General features: G+C 36.6%; 1 protein-coding gene across 8 annotated transcripts in view; it reads right to left on the reverse strand.

Moving 5' to 3' along the window:
- The window catches only part of NTNG1 (netrin G1), a 369,041-nt gene that overhangs the window by 342,696 nt on the left and 6,076 nt on the right, over window positions 1–20,269 (reverse strand). For all 8 annotated transcript variants that reach the window (XM_024989814.2, XM_005204200.5, XM_010803237.4 and 5 more), the window contains exon 2: window positions 17,421–18,157. In XM_024989814.2, the coding sequence (XP_024845582.1) occupies window positions 17,421–17,666 (246 nt within the window). In that variant the 5' untranslated portion in view covers window positions 17,667–18,157. The remainder of the gene's footprint in view (window positions 1–17,420; window positions 18,158–20,269) is intronic.

The raw sequence follows: 20,269 nt of genomic DNA on the forward strand, positions 1-20,269 counted from the left end.
TTTAAAAGGAAAGCTAAAGACAAGGCTTTGCTTGTGTCCTTAAGCTGGAATGTCCTTCCATTCTTTCTTCTTCCATCTCGGAGCAGTTTACTCTTTCCTCAAAGCTCAGCTTAAAGGCCATCTCCTCTATGAAGCTATCGTTGATCCCTCTGAATTTTCAGTGAGCTGCTTCCCTCTGTGCTCCCATAGCTCTTTATATATTGCTCTAGCATAGTATTTAGTTTCTTCTTCTTTGTAAACAGCTGTTTATTTTATCAGGCTGCTTGAAGGCAAAAGCTAGCCTATCATTGTTTTCACCCATTAATGCCCTGCACAGGGCTCTGCAGAACAAGGAATTCCATTAACACTCAGAGTATTGAACAAACTGGGGGGAACACCACTATGTTAAAGAACTAAATACTCCCACAAGACATCCCTGAGGGTCACCTTCTGCCAGATTCTGCAAGAGGTCACTTTGATATCATAAATAATGGCAAAGACAGTGGAAAGAAGAATTGAGGTGGCAGGAAAGATTATTAAGGGACAATAAAAAGAAAGTATCTCTGGAGAGAGCAGAGATGCAGGAAAGCAGACTGCTAGAAGGTCTCTTCATTCCACCACTATATATTAAGGGCCCATTGTGTATCAGGCACTAAACTAATTGCTTGGGATATAAGGGAGAACAGGGCTCCTTCCTTGTCTTCAAGGAGCTTCCAATATTAGTGTGGAGACAGATGAGTCACCAATAATTACAAAATGAGGTGCTAAATACTGGTAAGGATAACTACTTACTATAACTTGTTTGTAGCATGTCTAAGAAATATTGCTGTCAAATTGCCTTTAAAAATAGTTCCAATGAAGAAAAGGGGTTAGAGATTAGATTTCTCATCTTTTGATAACAAAGTTAGATTCTATCCTGGCTACTATAAATAATGCAATGATGAACAATGTTTGTCTTGTTGATCAGGACTGTGATGGAGATACACTGGATCCTTTCGAGGAAGAGGATAAATGGGCAATACAGTAGTCAGAAAAGTTGATTTAGGACCTGGCATTTCCATTTCCCATATTGAAATTTCTCTCTTTCACTTCTAGGCCTCCATGAGATTCAACACAGTGAGCCCATTCCAATATTTTATTAATAAAATGAGCTTTTATCTATTTTCTCACAGTTATTTACTTTAACATTTTTTGTTTTTGTAAGGAGTCACTATGTTGCTGTTAGGCACGTCTAGTGCAGTTGTTAAAACATCGATCAGTTATAATCTCAGTGCAAATGCCATTGCATCCATGAATAATTATTTTAATACTGTGTTATTTAGAATACATTTCATTTACTTCAAAACCACAATTGTGAAATTATTTTGATTTTAAATACCTGGCTTGGAGCCAGAGCCTCACAGTTAGTTATTAGATGCCATTAGTAACATCAGGAAAAGCCAGGCAATTCACAAAAAGGAAACTAAAGGGAAAATATTCAGAAGATCCCATCAAAGCAGGAAATGAGAATCAGAAGGACTTTAGCTTTTTACCAATAGAAATGATAATCACAATGATAAAGATGATTAATATTTACTGAGCACTGTGTTAAGTATATCTTTATCTAACTGTTGCTCAGAACAAAATGTAGTAACTTGATTAAGTTGAAACTTGAACCTTGAATTTACTGAATACAAATAAAATATCCCTAATGGCACACACCTTCCCAAGCTACACAATTCTACTTAGGAGTGTACACACACGTGCACATGTGTTCAGTCATGTCCGTCGCTTATGACCTCACGTACTGTAGCCCGCTGGGCTCCTAGGTCCACGGAATTTTACAGGCAAGAATACTGGAGTAGGTTGCCATCTCCAAATTCAGGGGATCTTCCCAACCCAGGGATCAAACCCACGTGTCTTGGGTCTCCTGCATTGGCAGACAGGTTCTTTACCAGCTGAGCCATGAGGGAAGCCCCTACTTCAGAATACCAGGATTCTAAATGTCCAACACCCTTACACCTAAAGCTAACATGATATGGCACATCAACTTACTTCAACAAAAATAATGAATTAACTAGTTTTAAAAAATGCCCAGGACCCAAGGATCCTGGAAACTTCCTATCCAGAAAGGGCATTTGACCCATTATTACTAGTATGAGGCTACTTCTTTAATCTTTACTGTTTTTACTCCTAAAACAATCCCAATTTGCCCCAAACGGGCAAATGAACAAAATGTGTACTGATCTACCTACACTGTCAGCCTAAATGGAAACATCCTGGCTGTCGGTTTTAATTGGAAATGGAACCCTTCCCTTGCTGTACAAATTTATTACAGTTACACATCACCCTCAGGTTTTCATCTAGGAAACAAGTCATTCTGGTGATGGATGAGGCAATATTTATACATCATTTTGCAAAGTAAGCAAAGAGACTTCCAGTTTAAAAGCACTATAAGGCTATTGTTACAGGCCAGTAATGAAGACAGTGATTTTGGAGAAAAAATTATATATAGCTAAATATTAAAAAATTTTAAGCTGTGATTTTTGTATAAGTTATACAGATCAGAGTATATTTTTCAATTCAAGTGGAAGATGCCACTCTTAAAATTTGTTGCCCTAGGTATAAAAATCTAGTCAAAGAAGTTTGTTTATAGTTTGGCTCAATATTTATTTCTCTAAATTCTCTATTTTTCCTATTTATCTGTAACTATGAATATTTATTAACGATACTCATACAATGTCCAAGTGATTTACTATTAAGTAATTTCTAAAAGATGAGCGATTAAAGGTCATGGTACATACAGTCCTATTAAAAATCCCAAGTTAATTACAGTTGTGATAATTAAATCAAACTATGAGTATCATGACATCTAAGGCAATAAAAATAACATGATTTCTTAAACTTTTTTCAATACACAGTAAAAGGAAGCATATTAGTAAACAAGACAAAACTTAGGGGAATCCTTATAACTTGTTGGTAGGAATATAAAGGGTCCAACTGCTTTTTATGAAAATATCATACTCTAAACCAACAGATTGGCTATTGGGTATACATCTTGGGAAAAAGAAAATAAAACAAAAATCTTGCTCATATGCACCAAGATATGGGTACAAAAATTTTTATTGCTCAGTGATCTGTAATTACATAAAACTAAAAAAAAAAAAAAACTTCCTAAATTCCCTTAATAATGAAGACTATATTTATACAATGGAATATATATTTTTAATATGAATGGACAAGATCATACAGATCAAATGGATAATTTATAAAAACACTGTTGAATAAAAAGGTAAGTAACAGGATAGATTTTCAGGATGGTAATATTTATAAAGCCCCAAATCGAAATTGCATATTGTTTATGAACACACATAGTTGGTATAAAAAATATTAAAATATGGACTAGAAGGAATGTACCAAATTTACAACACTAGTTCCCTTTGGGAGAGGGAGGCAAAAAATGGATCAGGGCCTGAAGACAAAGATGATTTCAACTTGGATGGTATTTTTTTTTAAATCATAAAAAAGACAATATGTACCATTGCTAATTTTAAGTGGTAGTTGTATCTGCATTTGTTATAGTGCTTACATACTTTAAAAACTGAAAAAAAATTCTTATATCTTCAAGATCAAGGACCTCCAAAGGTCCTATACATCCCAAAGACCATATGTGTATTAGAGCAATAATCTTTGATATGAATGTTATAATCAAATTAACATATCTAGCAGTTCAGTTATTCATTCAACAAATATTTACTAAGCCCCACTATACGTAGGTACAAGACAACGTTCTTTGCCCTCTGGTGCTTGTACTGGGGAGGAAAAAAGAGATATAAATAAAGGAGTAGCTGGAGAAGGCAATGGCACCCCACTCCAGTACTCTTGCCTGGAAAATCCATGGACGGAGGAGCCTGGTAGGCTGCAATCCATGGGGTCACTGAGAGTCGGACACGACTGAGTGACTTCACTTTCACTTTTCACTTTCATGCATTGGAGAAGGAAATGGCAACCCACTCCAGTGTTCTTGCCTGAAGAATCCCGGGGACGGGGGAGCCTGGTGGGCTGCCGTCTATGGGGTCGCACAGAGTCGGACACGACTGAAGTGACTTAGCAGCAGCAGCAGCAGCAGCAGCAGCATATAACATAGTAAATGTAAGGTTGTTATAACTGATATTCAGTCAGAAGGTACCCAGTAAAGTGTAACCATTGACATCTTTTCTGGCTGGTCAGTGTTGGAGGTGTCCTAGTTGTTAAACAGTTTGAACATCAACCCCATAATAAATTCAATGAATAAAAACTAAGCAGGATCAGGGAAAATGAATAAAGGGTGTGGAAGAGATATGATTTTAGATGAGATGGTCAGATAAGCCCCTTTGAGAAATGTTTTTAAGCAGAGACCTAACAAAAGGTGGTAATGAGCTATGAGAAAATATTGAGAACTTAGGTCCAGACAAGGCAAGAATAAATTAAGTTTAATAAGGAACATCAAGAAAGTAGGCAGAGAGGACTGAGCAAAATGAGACTGATCAGAATAGAGGTCAGGGAAGTATTCAGGGACCAGATTACATAGGATCTTTCAGGAAGCCACAGTGGTTTAGATTTAATTCTCAATGGGACACAAAAATATGAGAGGAAATTAAACAAGGAAAAGCTCTGATTCATTGAGATCCTTAAAATTTTATGTATGTATATTTACATAAAATATACTAATTATACATTTATATGATATTCATATAATATTTATATATACATAATATGTGCATGCATGATCAGTTGCTTAGTCATGTCTGACTCTTTGCGACCCTTTGGACTGTAACCTGCCAGGCTCCTCTGTCCATGGGATTCTCCAGGCAAGAATACTGGAATGAGTTACCATGCCCTCCTCCAGGGGATCTTCCAGGGATTGGACCTGTACCTCCTGCATTTTCTGCACTGCAGGCAGATTCTTTATCTACTGAGCCACCTTGGAAGTCAATATAACAATATATATAATATAATTATATATACCATATAAAACATTGTATATTTTATATATTTCATAAATATGTATTATATACTTTATGTTTTGTTATAATTTCATTGTCTATATTATATATATTATAAAACATATGCAATAATTAGAAAGCATATAATATATATATATTATAAAATATATGTGAATTTAATAATAGGAAAAAAGTGGGAAGCAAGGTGACCAATTAGTAGATATTGCAGAAGTGCAGCCTAGAGATATAGCTGATTAGAACTTGGTTGTTAGTAATGGAGATGACGAAAAGTGGTCTGATTTGGGATATATTTGAAGCTTAGCTAATAGAATCAATATATATGTGTTGTTAGAGACATAAAGGAGTTTAGGAGGATTCCTAGATTTTCCATCTTGAGTAACTAGATAAATATAAGTTTCCATTTATAGATATGGGAAAGACCAGAAGCAGAATTGATTTGGGAAGAAGAAATCAAGAGTTCTATAATAAACATGTGAAATTTAAAAATGCCTACTAGACATCCAAGTGGAGACAGCATGGAGGCAGCTGGCTATATAACAGTTGTTACTGATAGTGTAAAAAAAAAAAAACTCAAAAGTATCACGTTAACTACTTTCTCAACACTTCACCCACAAGAACACAATTTTGTTAACTAGCCAAAAGTTGCTAACTTATTATTCTGGTTTTTAGACGGTAAATACAACATGTACTCTGCTGTCTATGATTTCTCACAGCTTATTTCCATTTATATGAACACATTAATGGAAAAGAAGCAGCAATGGAAACAAACACTGTTGATTGGTTCTCGTATCCCCGAATGAAGACACTCATTACATAATGTGTATTTCCAACATTCCATACACTCTGTTTACAGAATCCAAATTTCTAAGTTTATTTTAGATAAAAGGCTTTTTAAATTCAAAATCATAGTATTGTAGCTTACAGTCCCAGTTATAAATGTGATTTTAAAAAGGTTTTTGTGATGATTTTATCTCACATACTACAAATAAAATTAGCAGGTAATTTATAGTATAGTTTAAAAGTAGGACGTGCATGTTAGATTGCCTGGATTTATATCTGTGCATCTCAGGTAGTACTAGTGGTAAAGAATCCACTTGCCCATACAGGAGACATAAGAGACACAGGTTTGAGCCCTGGATCAGGATTCTTGCCTGAAGAATCCCATGGACAGATGAACCTGGTGGGCTATGGTCTGTGCGGCTGCAAAGAGTCATACACAACTGAGCATCTGAGCACAGCAGTACAATACATAATCTGTTCCCACTACTTAATTGGAAAAGTTTCTTAACATCCTGTCTTAATTACTTCACTCATTGAATAAGAATAATGATAAAACTGAGAATTACATGAACTAACAAAGTGTTTAGGGCACTGCATGACATCAGGGAAGTTCTTGATAAATAACGTTATTTGTAAAATCATTCCGAAAGTTAAATGCATCAAGCATGCATGAAGAACTCCTATGTATTCACATTGTGCTGTGCGTGTGTGCTATGTCACCTCAGCTGTGTCTGACTCTTCGCAACCCTATGGACTGTAGCCCACCAGGATCCTCTTTCCATGGGATTTTCCAGGTAAGAGCTATGCTAGGCACTTATTAAAGTGATCTGCTGCTGCCACTGCTGCTGCTAAGTCGCTTCAGTCGTGTCCGACTCTGTGCGACCCCATAGACAGAAGCCCACCAGGCTCCCTCGTCCCTGGGATTCTCCAGGCAAGAACACTGGAGTGGGTTGCCATTTCCTTCTCCAATACATGAAAGTGAAAAGTGAAAGTGAAGTCGCTCAGTCATGTCCGACTCTTAGCGACCCATGGACTGCAGCCTATCAGGCTCCTCCATCCATGGGATTTTCCAGGAGAGAGTACTGGAGTGGGGTGCCATTGCCTTCTCCAACTAAAGTGATCTAATTATGACTAAATAGAACATTATCCTGTCAAACTGTAGATGCATTGGTGACAGTGTTTCCTAACACTACATGTAAAATTAGTTTTCCTAAATTTTGAAATAAAAATCCACATGGCATGGTCCAAGTATCACAGTCAACCTCAGAGTGGTCATCCGCAGATTTTCTTTGTCATGCACAGAGCCTCTTCTGTAACCTGTACTGACCACATACACTGGATTCTCCTCTCCCTTGAGAGAGTTGCTTAGAAGCATATTCGACTTCATTTTATCACTTCCAAGAAGGAAAGAACAACAGGAAACAAACAAAAAAAGTTATACAGAATGGTAAAAAATCACTGTTCAGACATGACCTGATGATAGTGTCAGCTGCTGGACTTCTCAATGGACATCAACCCTCTGGACCAAAAGGGCTATTTCTTTGCACTAAAACAGCATCCAGCTCAATTCTTCATTTAATATTTTAGAAGTCAATTCCAAAGTAGGTCAAAGAATGAAAACCAATTCTGGTTTCTTCCTCGGCTCATGTCTTTAATTTTCATGGAACTGATACTATGAGAATCTATTCCCAGAAAGATGAGAAGAAACCTACAACCTGCCAATCTCAGTATAAGTTCTTTTCCATTATGATGTGTGCGAAACAACTTTCATCCTTTCCCCCTTTTGTAAGGAAAGAAATTCTGAAATCTAAAAATGGTACATGAAAAGCTAGTCTGAGAAAGGAAAAAAGAAAAAGAAAGTTAGTCTGCCCATTGGTCTGGGGAACTAAAACCAAAACAGATTTCACACCAGCCATCTTTATACAAGGAATTGTTTAACTATGCAACTGTCTCCAAAAGCACCGATTCTAAGTGGACAGGAACACTTTACTGTGAGTGAATGACAACTTCTCCAAGTTTTAACATTAGAAACAAAAGACTCAAGAGAGCACTCAGATGAATATTTCCTCGCTGTGAGATGACAGCCCCCCTGATATCAAAGCCCAGGGCAAGATTACATAAAATTTCCACAAATAAAGGGTATGGAAAATTCTCTGAAACAAGACCTACTTTTCTGGCAGAAAGGATATTCACTTTTGAACTCAATCAACTGATAAATGGGTGGTATCTGTTTAAAAGGCCCAAATATATATCTTTTAATTGTTGACTTCAATAGAAAAGTTAGAAAAGGGGAAAAAGTACAAAGGAATAAAACTACTACAATCAGGAACAAGAAAATTTAAATGGCCAATAAATGTATTAAAGAAATCAATCTGTTCAATAAGCAAACAAATATATTTTTAAAAAATAAAATGTCATTTTCACCTTCCAATATGTTTGTATATCAGTGCCAAATTTTAAAAACTATTATCATGGCAGAAAAGGTGCCTGTAATAAGGATAATTTCATCAGTATCCTTTCTGGTAAACTACATAATTTATCTGCTAAGACTCTATATTAGAAGAAAATTTAAGACTAGAGGCCCAGTACTGATGAGGGTCTAGTGACTAGGACATTTCATAAAATGTTAGAGGAAATGAAAATTAACTATCTTTCTGGAAAACTGACAGAAGTTAAAATTGACCCCAGTTAATAGCCTTAAAATATAAAAAATAAACTAAATGTCTACAAATAGAAGATTGATTAAAGAAATATCCAGATATTCATATGGTAGAATACTATATACAGAATATCTCAGAAATATAATGTTAAATTTTAAAAAAGGAAGCTATACAATAATGTGTATCCAATTTTTCCATTTATGTAAGGTTCAAAAACAATACTATTTGTAATTTGCAGGTAACCATCAATATGTAATTTTCAATTATTGCTAAAGGAAAAAGAATATAAAAGAAGATAAAATTTCAGAGGGTATAGCACACATTAAAGAATAAGGATCATTTCCCAGTTTTTGTTTTGGTTGTGTGTATGAGGATAATGGCTGGATGGCATCACTGACTCAATGGACATGAGTCTGAGTGAACTCCGGGAGTTGGTGATGGAGAGGGAGGCCTAGTGTGCTGCGATTCATGGGGTCGCAAAGAGTCGGACACGACTGAGCAACTGAACTGAACTGAACTGATTAGGATAATGTTTACTGCATTGCAATATAAAATGCATTTCTCACTGTGGATCAATTTAAACCCAAGTTTTAAAGCCACAAGTATAGTTCACAAGGTGTAACTTGCTCATCTTCAGCTTATTGTTCCCAAACAGGTCTCCCGACTTTTGCTCTCTCCCATGTGGCAGAAACTATCTTCTTTATACCTCTAGAAGCTCTCTCTCATGTCCAGAGAAAAGAGAGCAAGGCCCAGAGAGAGGGGCCTGCCTGAGTCTCTTGATATAAGTCTAACACCTCTTTCCCCTGGTGGCTCAGATGGTAAAGAATTTGCCTGCAATTCAGGAGATGTAGATTCAATCCCTCAGTCAGGAAGATCCCATGAAGAAGAGAATGGCAACCCACTCAAGTCTTCTTGCCTGGAGAAGTCCATGGACGGAGGAGCCTGGCAGGCTACAGTCTATGGGGTCACAAAGAGTCAGACACAACTTAGCAACTAACACACACATATCTTTCCTCAAGATTCACTAGAGAATGCTCTGTCCTTTCCATTCAGTAGGATTCCACTCTTGAGAACAAAAGAATACAGCCCAACCCTTTAGCCTCAACTAAACACAAAACAATGAACTCACCATCAAAAAACAAGTGCATAAAACAAGTGCATTTAATATGGGAGAAGAAGAGTAGGTTTAATAAAGAAAACTATACTGATATATGTTCATCAAAGCATTATAGCCAAAAAAAAAAAAATGAAAATAACATCAAGTCATCAAGGTACGAGGATGATTAAATATTATATATTTATAATAGGATATTTATAACTATCAAATCATATTCTCTAATAATATATCAATGATATAAGTAAATAATAAAGCTATATTAGCAAATAAAAAAAGATGAAAAATTATATGTGACTTTATTCCATGATTCCAACTTTGTAAAACAAAATGTATATTATATTTAGGGAGGAAGACATAAGAAAAATGACAAAACGATTTCAATGTTGAGTGTGAGGTTTTTCATCTTTTCCAAATGTTTTATTGGAATAACATTTTTAAAATATTTTCAATATAAATGGAAAAAATTCTTCATACATACTTTCAGTGCTGAAACTCAAAGTAGATTTTTCTCTCTCATCTCTCTTTTGAGATCATTATAAGCTGCCCAAATGCAGTAGCTAAATTTTTTGTCTCTTAATTTACTGAGGGAAAAAACGATTCATGATAAAAATCCTCACAAAACAGAAAACATTCCAGAAAATCAAATACTATATTCAATCAATTGATTAATTAGTTAAAAACATGTTATTATGTATTTGTTACCTGGCAGACTTTATTTTTGGGGGCTCCAAAATCACTGCAGATGGTGACTGCAGCCATGAAAATAAAAGATGCTTACTCCTTGGAAGAAAAGTTACAACCAACCTAGATAGCATATTGAAAAGCAGAGACATTACTTTGCCAACAAAGGTCTGTCTAGTCAAGGCTATGGTTTTTCCAGTGGTCACGTATGGATGTGAGAGTTGGACTGTGAAGAAAGCTGAGCGCCAAAGAATTGATGCTTTTGAACTGTGGTGTTGGAGAAGACTCTTGAGAGTCCCTTGGACTGCAAGGAGATCCAACCAGTCCATTCTGAAGGAGATCAGCCCTGGGATTTCTTTGGAAGGAATGATGCTAAAGCTGAAACTCCAGTACTTTGGCCACCTCATGCGAAGAGTTGACTCATTGGAAAAGACTCTGATGCTGGGAGGGATTGGGGGCAGGAGAAAAAGGGGACGACAGAGGATGAGATGGCTGGATGGCATCACCGACTCAATGGACCGGAGTTTGAGTGAACTCCCGGAGTTGGTGATGGACAGGGAGGCCTGGCATGCTGCGATTCATGGGGTCGCAAAGAGTCGGACACAATTGAGTGACTGAATTGAATTGAATTGACCTAGATTTATGGTAAATGCTATGAGATAGAAAAGCAGTACAATATACAGTCTCTATTGAGCTCCTACTCTGCATCAAGAGAGTATGGGAGACTGTCTCACGTATTATCTCACTTAAAGGATACAGTGGTCCAGATCAAGAGTCAAGATACAGTAAACGCAGGAAACATATGTGTATGTGGGTATATAAATCAATAAGATGAATGAATTGCTAAATGTTACAGAATAGTAGAGTAGATAGATGGGCATATATTTTAATTACATAGTTAAAAGGTCAAGAGATTGACTTGAGCTGATGTTGAAAGTGAAAGTCACTCAGTCATGTCTAACTCTTTGGGACCCTATGGACTATACAGTCCATGGAATTCTCCAGGCCAGAATACTGGAGTGGGTAGCCTTTCCCTTCTCCAGGGGATCTTCCCAACCCAGGGATCAAACCCAGGTCTCCCTCATTGCAGACAGATTCTTTACCAACTGAATTATCAAATTGGCAGTAAGTATACGGAGAAACCAACTTGATATAGACCTTGAAGGATGGGTGGAATATGGACAAAAGGAGGCTATTCCAAGCAAAAGGAATGTCTTCTGTTTGTCCTGGTAGAAAAACACATGAGATGAGGGACTTCTTGTGTGATGACACTAGTCACTAACGTCAGAGGATCCAGATGCCAGCCTAAGACCCAGGCACAGTTCCAGAGCTAAGTAGAACTAGCCCCAGCACCAAACGTCTACAGAATATGCCTGAGAGACCTCGAAACAATCGAGACAGACTACGGGGGTTTTTAAGGACACGAGTTCAACACTTTTAAAGTGGTATTTCTCTAGAGCAGAAATCTTGGAGGAACTGAAGGAGGCAATTCAAAGTTGTCTGCTACAAGGCAGTAATTATGCTGAAGTCTCATGTTTCACCTTTAAAATCTTGCATATGCGCATTCAGTTAAATGCCCCTCTTCATCTCTGTGTACAGCTGGAGTGCCAGATATATGAAATACACACACACACACACATATGCACACACAGATCTAACTTATTAGTCCTATGAATTTTTGCTCCTCTTCCATTCTGCCACATATAAGGTGTCAATCTACCATTAACCAGGCCACTAGGGTGTGATTTAACTGCTGTGCCTTCACCTGCTGCAACCCACTCCAGTGTTCTTGCCTAGAGAATCCCAGGGACAGGGGAGCCTGGTGGGCTGCCGACTAAGGGGTCGCACAGAGTCGGACACAACTGAAGCAACTTAGCAGCAGCAGCAGCATCTGCTGCACCCAGCCTTTTTTCCTATCATCTTCTTTAGACACAGTTTAATATCAGGAACTTGGCTACCAGAAGTATTTTCCAAGTGGCCCTTTAATATGCAGCAAAGTAATTCACATTTAAACTCTGAGTGCTGGTCTTACTTCTATGCCTCTGTCCCCAGATTCTGGCTACATGCCCCTATATATTAATTTTGCTTAGGACTCTTTTTTTTTTTTTTTTGCTTCCTTTCAAAGGAGGGACCATATGTCATTTTATTTTGATTCTCACCACCAGCACCACCACCAGGTTCTGCTGTGCTCTACGTTCTGTTCACTTCATCCCACATACAGTAGTCTGGAGTTATATCTGCGCATTAGCCCAACAGAGGCAAGGGCACTTGAGCACACAGAGAACACTGGGAACAATGAATGACATGAGGCAGGTTTTAGGTTTAGCTAGCCCCACATAATCTTTATCAGCTCCCTCTCAAGGCCTCCCACATAAACCATGCATGCTATGCCAGTGCAGTCTCAACCCAAATCCAGTGTCCCTTCCAATGAGACTGCCAGTCCTAAATCGCTTGGAAATGCCATTGGGTCCTGGTGGAAAGTAATTGGAAATAAGGTTGTAAACACTTGGATTTAAAAACCATGTAGAGTACTTTAGACTTGATACATAGGTAACAGGGAGCTACTGCTGGCTCCTTAACAAGGGAATACTTGATATAGTGCTGTATCAGGAGACCGATCTCCATGGAACTTAATTCACTGCAAACATAAATTAAGTTTTACTTAGAAATAAGTCTAAACAATGAACTAAACAATGAAGTGTTAACAATGAAGGAACTGAAGATTTTTAAAAATTTCATTCTGGCATAATTCAGGGATAAATCAATTCAAATGAAAGATGTCACCGTTATTAAAACTTCATTCATTTATTAACTTATGTTTCATGTGAACAGAGTGAATTTTAAAGATTTTTGATTATTATATAAGTCAATGTTATTTCCAGTTTTTGGAAAATTGGTATTAATGCCTTGTCATTAAAAACATAATGAAACCTATCAAATTAATTTCTCAAAGGCTACCTGATAGCCACCAGATGGCAACCTGAGCTGATGTCAAGTCAGAAATGTAAGTTATGGGTAGCCCTGAGACTGCATCCATCACCACTCACTCATCCTGCTGGGTTCCTTTAAAATAATAAAACAGGAAGGCTTTTGTACTACTTTTAAAATTCCATTTGAACATAATGAAATATGCTCTATCCACAATGCTTACAGTAATTAAATTTTTTTTTTCTTAATAGGATTCCATTTGGAAATAGCGCAATATGGAATGATCATTAATAGATCTGCTTTGGTGCTTGAATAAATGCCTATCAAGAGCACAGGCACACATTAGTAAATTTCCTAAAGAAAATCCATTTTCATTTCAAATTCTGACATTTTATTTAGAAAAATTATACCGTTCCTTTTAATTATTTCAGTAAACACAATGAGGGTATTGCTAACTACACCTCAGAGTACTTTATTTTCTCCATTTTTTAGTAATATGAGTCTACATGTAATTAAAGGCGTGCTGCATTAATGATGCCGAAGGTCTCCAAGGGAAGCATTTAATGTCCACCTCATAATATTATGCCAAAATTACATGCACAGAAGACATTTTAATAATCTTTGTTTCCTAATTTAGTTTTGATTGGCTCTGAAATCCATAGCTGCACTCAAGGGCTCACATTTCTACCGTCATCAGCACTTCTGTGTCATAAATTGTACAAACGCCTATGACTTCTTCCATCTGTAGGCTTCTTCTGAAAGCTTGTGTTTAACTTATCCAGAAAATTAGCCACAGGCTGGAGATAATTGCAGATAATTTTGCCATTTTTAAGCTACTGGGGTGTTGCATGAAGATATGACAACTAAGTTTGTCTAAACGCAAAGGACAAGTCACAGCTTTGTGTTGTCACTTCAGCTTTACACCCAGGTTCAGATCATCATATTTGCTCTTTATGCAAGCTGAAACAAACTGTAGTCACTCGATGATCTGTATTTTCTGACAAAGCTGTGCTACCTGAAGCTTTTACACAGCTGAAGGACACAATCTATACTAATATTATCGCAGACTAAAAAAATGTTTTAAATGCTTAACTCTCCTCTACCCTTCATATTCTTCCCCCTTAACAAAAACAGATTTTTTTTTAGCCATCAACAACTTACAAGGAATATATCAAACTAAATTAAAAAGAAAATGTATGGCCTCAATATACAAAATTCATGCATATACATGTGTATGTGTATATCTATTTCTATTCCCCTATTCTACTATCATAAAACAGAAATGGCAAAATCTCCCAAAAAAACTAACATTTAAAATGCTGGTACTATTACTATACAAAAACTTAAAATGACTGGGACATTAAAGAGGGATTATGCAGGTTACCTAGGTTAATAAGCAGAGATCTAAATGGAATCATGCGGTCCATTCTCTCTAAAATCTCACTCTAAAGTAAATGCAGCATTCATGGATGGTCACTGGCATATAATGATGGAGGTGATGCAAAAGGCAGTACAGGCTCTCAGTGCACTGCCAATGAAATTCAACTTTATATAAGATAAATTGGCTATGGGAATTATAGGGTATTTCTCTGACCAAATGTCCCCTTGGTGCTCAGAATTGCTAGTCACAGCTAATAAGGGTGTCACTAGCTGAGTAAGTGATTACTGAAACCATTCTGCAGCAAACATTTACATATCAGGGCTAAGCAGTGATTGTGCTTATATGGCAGCTTCCCTGATGTAATAGGCCATAACGACTCTGAGGGAGCAGGTATGGATGCCTGTGTCAAGGAGGGGAGAACGTGAAAGTCATAACACAAATGACTTTATGGATTCCCATTAGACCTTGGGCTAAGGAGCACCCAAACAGGTCTGATACGACAGCATCCTGAAACAGCTTTACAGCCTTGTGTCAGGAACCCTTATACTAAAGAATTTTATGGAAAATACAAAACTGGAGAGAGGATGTGTTGCTATATTAGGTCACTATCTTTGACTTGGTATATAATATGCATACAAGCAGTCCCAAACTTTGTATTTAAAGGATAGATTATTAAATCTGTTATGCCAATCAAATGTACATTAAGGAGCCCAAATTACGCATTATAGGTAACATCTCACAAATCTCACACTCTCTCTTGAAAAACAATTCTGTTTAATGACAACTTAAACCCACCAAGGCTTCTGAATATTTGCATCATAGTAGCATGCAGTATTTTAAAACACTGCCTTATGGAGTTTCATATAAACATGTAAATTACATATATTACTGCACTTGAGAAAGTTGAGGAATATCATTTTCATCTCTTTTGGTCTCTAACATCACTTAGCCACTGAACTGCTAGGAATTGGCTTAAGAACCTTAGACAATGTGACTGTAAAAAGCAAGCATGAGAAGTTCTATAACGTGCCCTTTCCCACTCAAGATGGGAGAGAGAGGTATGCTGAAGACACCAGGTAAACCCTTCAACACGATGGACAGGAGCAGTGCTGAGCAAGCATTCTCTTGCCAGAGGCTGACATGAGGGAAGCTGCACATTCAAATCACATGTTGAGCACATCATACAGAACCTGTGCAAGTACAAACAGCACTCTGAAAAAGGATCTCTGCTGTTTTACTTAGATCTGTAAATTATTAAACAATTCCAGAAGAGGCATATTGCTAGCAGTGCATGCAAGCCAATACATAGAGTGTCTTTATAATATTAAGACTTGGCCCAGAACTATCTTCTGCTAAGGACTAGAAGATTGCACCACCTGTCACCTGAACAGCCATTTCACCCCTAGATTTGCAATAAGATCTTAAATTTGACCTTTTATGAGAAATTATTAGAAACCTTATATAAAGCCAACAAACGCCTCTGCTCTTTTTTACAGATTTATTACAGTTTTCCTAATGTGTTTAAATAAATTCCTCTTCTGTGAGTCTCTGGTTTCTAAAAGGCAACTTTTTTGCAAAGCACATACCTGCTTCCCAGAGACGGTCCTCTCTTTGAAATATTTAGTCTTTCAGAGCACTTTAGTCATAGTGACACCTAATAGCCAAGCTCTTTTTCTCACTCTCCACAAAATCAGGTTTAGACTATAATTCAAACCAGTCCCCAAAGGCACTTCTGAAAAATGGCAAGCCCTTAGCTTTTAGGCGAAAAGACTCTTTAGTGCTCAAAATTGTTTCCTGTTACAAAACCTTTTCTGCAGTGCTAGGTCTAAGATGATCTTATGCTAATTTAACTCACTAGGGACTGTGAACAGATGCTACTTTGATTAATAGTTTCACTATCCTGAAAATGCCAGGCCAGGTTCAAGATAATAAAGTCAGGTATGGATACTATAAAAATCTGCCATACCATTATATCTGTTATATAGAGAAAAATGAGATCCCAGTTCATGTATCAAATAAACCCTATGTATAATAATAATAAAATAACATACACCAAATGAACACACTGTTTGAATTCTTTAGCACACTGATTTACATCATTTTAATGATCAAAGTCTTTACTTAACACCTTATGGGCATATTTTCAGCAATGTCTCTAGTAAAAATTTCAATGTGTCACATAGCATTTACCTTACCACCCAGAAAAAGCCTTTTCTATACTATGAAAACAATGAATTATCTAACTTTGCTTATCAAAAGGACAGTATTTGAATTTGCATGCTCCATGTCACTACTTTTTTAGGAAACATTTTCAATATTCCAGCCTTTTCTCTGGAAAACCATAACCCTTACAAACAAGAGGCTGAACAAGTTGACAAGACTCTTTCGGAAAAGCTTCTCATGAGGCTTTGGCTCCTGTCTCCTAACCAAGAATTTCCAAACCACAGCAGTTTCCTGATGAGCAAAACCATGACATCTACTCAAGCCTTGAACTGGAGAACGCAGGACTAGCCTTCATTTAAAGATGTATGTGAAGAAACCTTTATGTTTGTAAAGTTGGCTTACCAATGGATTTTATCCTTCACCTATCACATGTGGTCTAATCATATTCCCAGTCTCCAATCTGAAATTTAAACTTCAGTTGGACTTTTTGCTTTATCATTTATATTCAGTGCATTTGTCTCAGTGAAACCTTTGGTTCGCAGGAAGTGTGTCAATCACACTGTGCAAACTGTAATTCCAGGTGGTGCAGGCCTCCACTGAGAATGCAACTAGCCTGTTAGCACAAATCTGCCACCTGCAGATTCAGCTCATTGCCTGAGTTGAGTCTTCGCACGCACCACATTTGTATGCACATACAACATGCCCGCACTTAACATGAAATAAGCAATTCAAAAAGGTTGTCTCACCATTGCACAGAACGTCTCCGGAGGGTCTCCACAGGTAATGTCTGGAGGATCCAGTTTCACTTTCAGATATTTTGTCATGTCTGTGGATTCCGGCTGACAGGCCATGTAATCCCACACTTTCCCTTCTTCGGTATAAATCTGAGTCTTACACACATCATAATGTCCCCACACTAAAGGGTAGGGCTGCATCACTGAGGACACTGTAACCCAAAGGGCATGAATTGACAGAAATCTTGACAAATACATCTCTAAATTCTTGGCAATCTTCGTGGTAACTAAAGCAGCTTATCTATGTCTATACGTAGGTAGGTTTGTATATTAAAAAAAGAAAAAAAAAAGAAAAAGAAGATGAGACTTCAACGTAGATTCCAAAATTAAAAGCGAAGGGTTCATATATTGCACATGTTCAGGTATATTGAGGACTTTGGTGGAAGCCTAGCATACTTGTGCACTAGGCATTAGCAACGACTGGCAGCTTTTTCATTGTCCTAGAACGTATCTATTAGCCTTGGGTCTAGCTTGGTTTTTTTATAAAAGATGTCCAGTAGCAGATAAGGATTTATCAAAACGATGGCTCTCCTATTGTACATCCAATAACCCTGGGTGCTTGATGCTCACAGTTCACAAGGGATGCTCAGGCGCACTGAGGTATCAGTAGCTACAGCAACAGGACGAGTGTCTATCGCTCGGTGTCTGCTTCCCATCAATCATTCTTCTCTTCTGGCACCAACACCCTTCTAGAAACAATAAGAATAAGAGTTATTGTCCCACAATCAATGCATTACAAAATATATGATATGTTGACATTTGGGAGGTTAGACGCAATATGAAGCAAATTGGTGTAATATGGATAACCTTTACTCAGCTGCTTTGCTAGAATGACCAAACCACAGAAATCATTCACATTAGGAAGAATTTTGATACGAAGGATTTAACTCTTCCATAACAAAGACAGATGTTTGTGTTCCAGGTGACTTACAGGTTTTCACTTCAAAAACTATATTCCCATCTTGACAAAACTGAAAGCAAGCAGCTAGATTTAAACATCTCTTCATATATTGTAGTGCTGGAAAATCTTCCAGAGGAACAATGGGGGAAATGACTGCTTTTATAACAATGGTAAAGAAGTGACAACTACTTCTATGCCTTTTGTCTCTTGGCAAAGAGACCCTAAAGATCTACAAATTCCTTGTACATTTCTTAGCTTTTGTTAACTGGAGTGAAAAAACAGCATTGTTGGCACAAGCCTGTCCCTTTGGATTTGCTCATTATATTAGAAGAATTTAGCATCTTTTGTTTAGTTGCATTTAGTGATAAAGATAACTTGGCTCTCTGAAAAAAATATTCAAAAATAAAACCAAAGCAGCAAATTGTCCTTTCATAAGAATTTTCTATTTTCTTACATCTTTTTATAGCCATTACATCTGCATTTGCAGTTACTCTCTGTAACAGAAGAAGGGAATTTGTCCCAAAGGCAAATATAATACACTGCTTTAAAACTAAAAGCTCTGTAGTAAAACGCACAATTTAAAATGCACATATAAAAATAGCTGAGGGTGAGTTAACAGGCCATGAAGCAGAATAATATGGCGCTAATTCTAAGAGAAAATAAAAATTACTGTTTAAAAGTACTTTTGGCTAACTGATAATACAGCCTACATACTGAGTACAAGTCATTGGTGAGTTTAACTGGCAACTTTTCTCTTTAGAGATTACTGTCTAAATCGAAACAAACAATAATATTTGGAATCCAGATGTAAGAAGAGTGCATTTGCTTAATTAGCTGATTTATATCGTCACAGTCCCAATAATTAAGTATTTTTTAATGTGAAAAGACAAGCCTACAATTTTAGGAAATACCATATAGACCCTTCAATTCACACTAAGCAGTTTAAATATGGAAGTTCACTGTCCTCACAGAATCTAATAGAAGGAATCTACTATATTTAAATAATATACCATCTTAAAATGAACTAAGCCACAAAGACTATGAAATGCCAACAGATGGTTGAATTGTGTTTCCATAGCAAAGTAATTTATAATAATTGCTTTATGGATGCAAGTGCAATTTTCATTATATTCAATTCATAAAATGTTATCATACTGCTGCAATTTGTGATATTTTCTATTAGGAAAAATGTTGAATATTTGAGTTCCTATGAAGCAATAATTAGCAGTTTGTCTAAACATGTATAAACTACAGATTTGAATCTGCCTCTTTTTGTAATGTAAAGACTATTGTGCTCAGTACATTTTGAAATCTTACACCAAAAAGAAAAAAAAATCACAGAGAAGTAAATGTGGCTACTATAGCCTTCTGCTTTTTTTCAGATTCATTAGTAATTTTAAGTTGATACTTTCAGAAGCAGCTGACATTTTGACAATTAATAATCTGAAAAGGTATTAAAATAATACAAATTTGCATTTTCTAGATGCATTTTCAACTGCATTTACTACTTTATTATAATAAGAACAAACACTTTCATGGAGGGGGAAATGGAAGGGAGAGAAAAGTAGGCATTATAACTGAAGCAGTGTAAAATCTACTACACCAGAAATTATTAACTTAAATTCTTAGTTTCAAATACATAACAACATGTTAATCAGCACCATATACTCTTAAAGACCTGAGATGAACTGCTTTGAGTTTAAAATGAGTGAGCACAACAAGCTAATTTTTAATATATTAAAAATATACCTTAAGTATATATTTGAATTCTGAGATTAATAACATTTTAATCAATAAATATTATTCCCCCTTATCTGCTTATTCTTCACTACTGTCTTCATCCACTTTTTTGCCTCAGTTGAATCACAAAATGAAGGATGACCATATAAATTTATGTTAA

Source organism: Bos taurus, chromosome 3 (assembly GCF_002263795.3).
Source record: "Bos taurus isolate L1 Dominette 01449 registration number 42190680 breed Hereford chromosome 3, ARS-UCD2.0, whole genome shotgun sequence".
Classification (NCBI taxonomy): Eukaryota; Metazoa; Chordata; class Mammalia; order Artiodactyla; family Bovidae; genus Bos; species Bos taurus.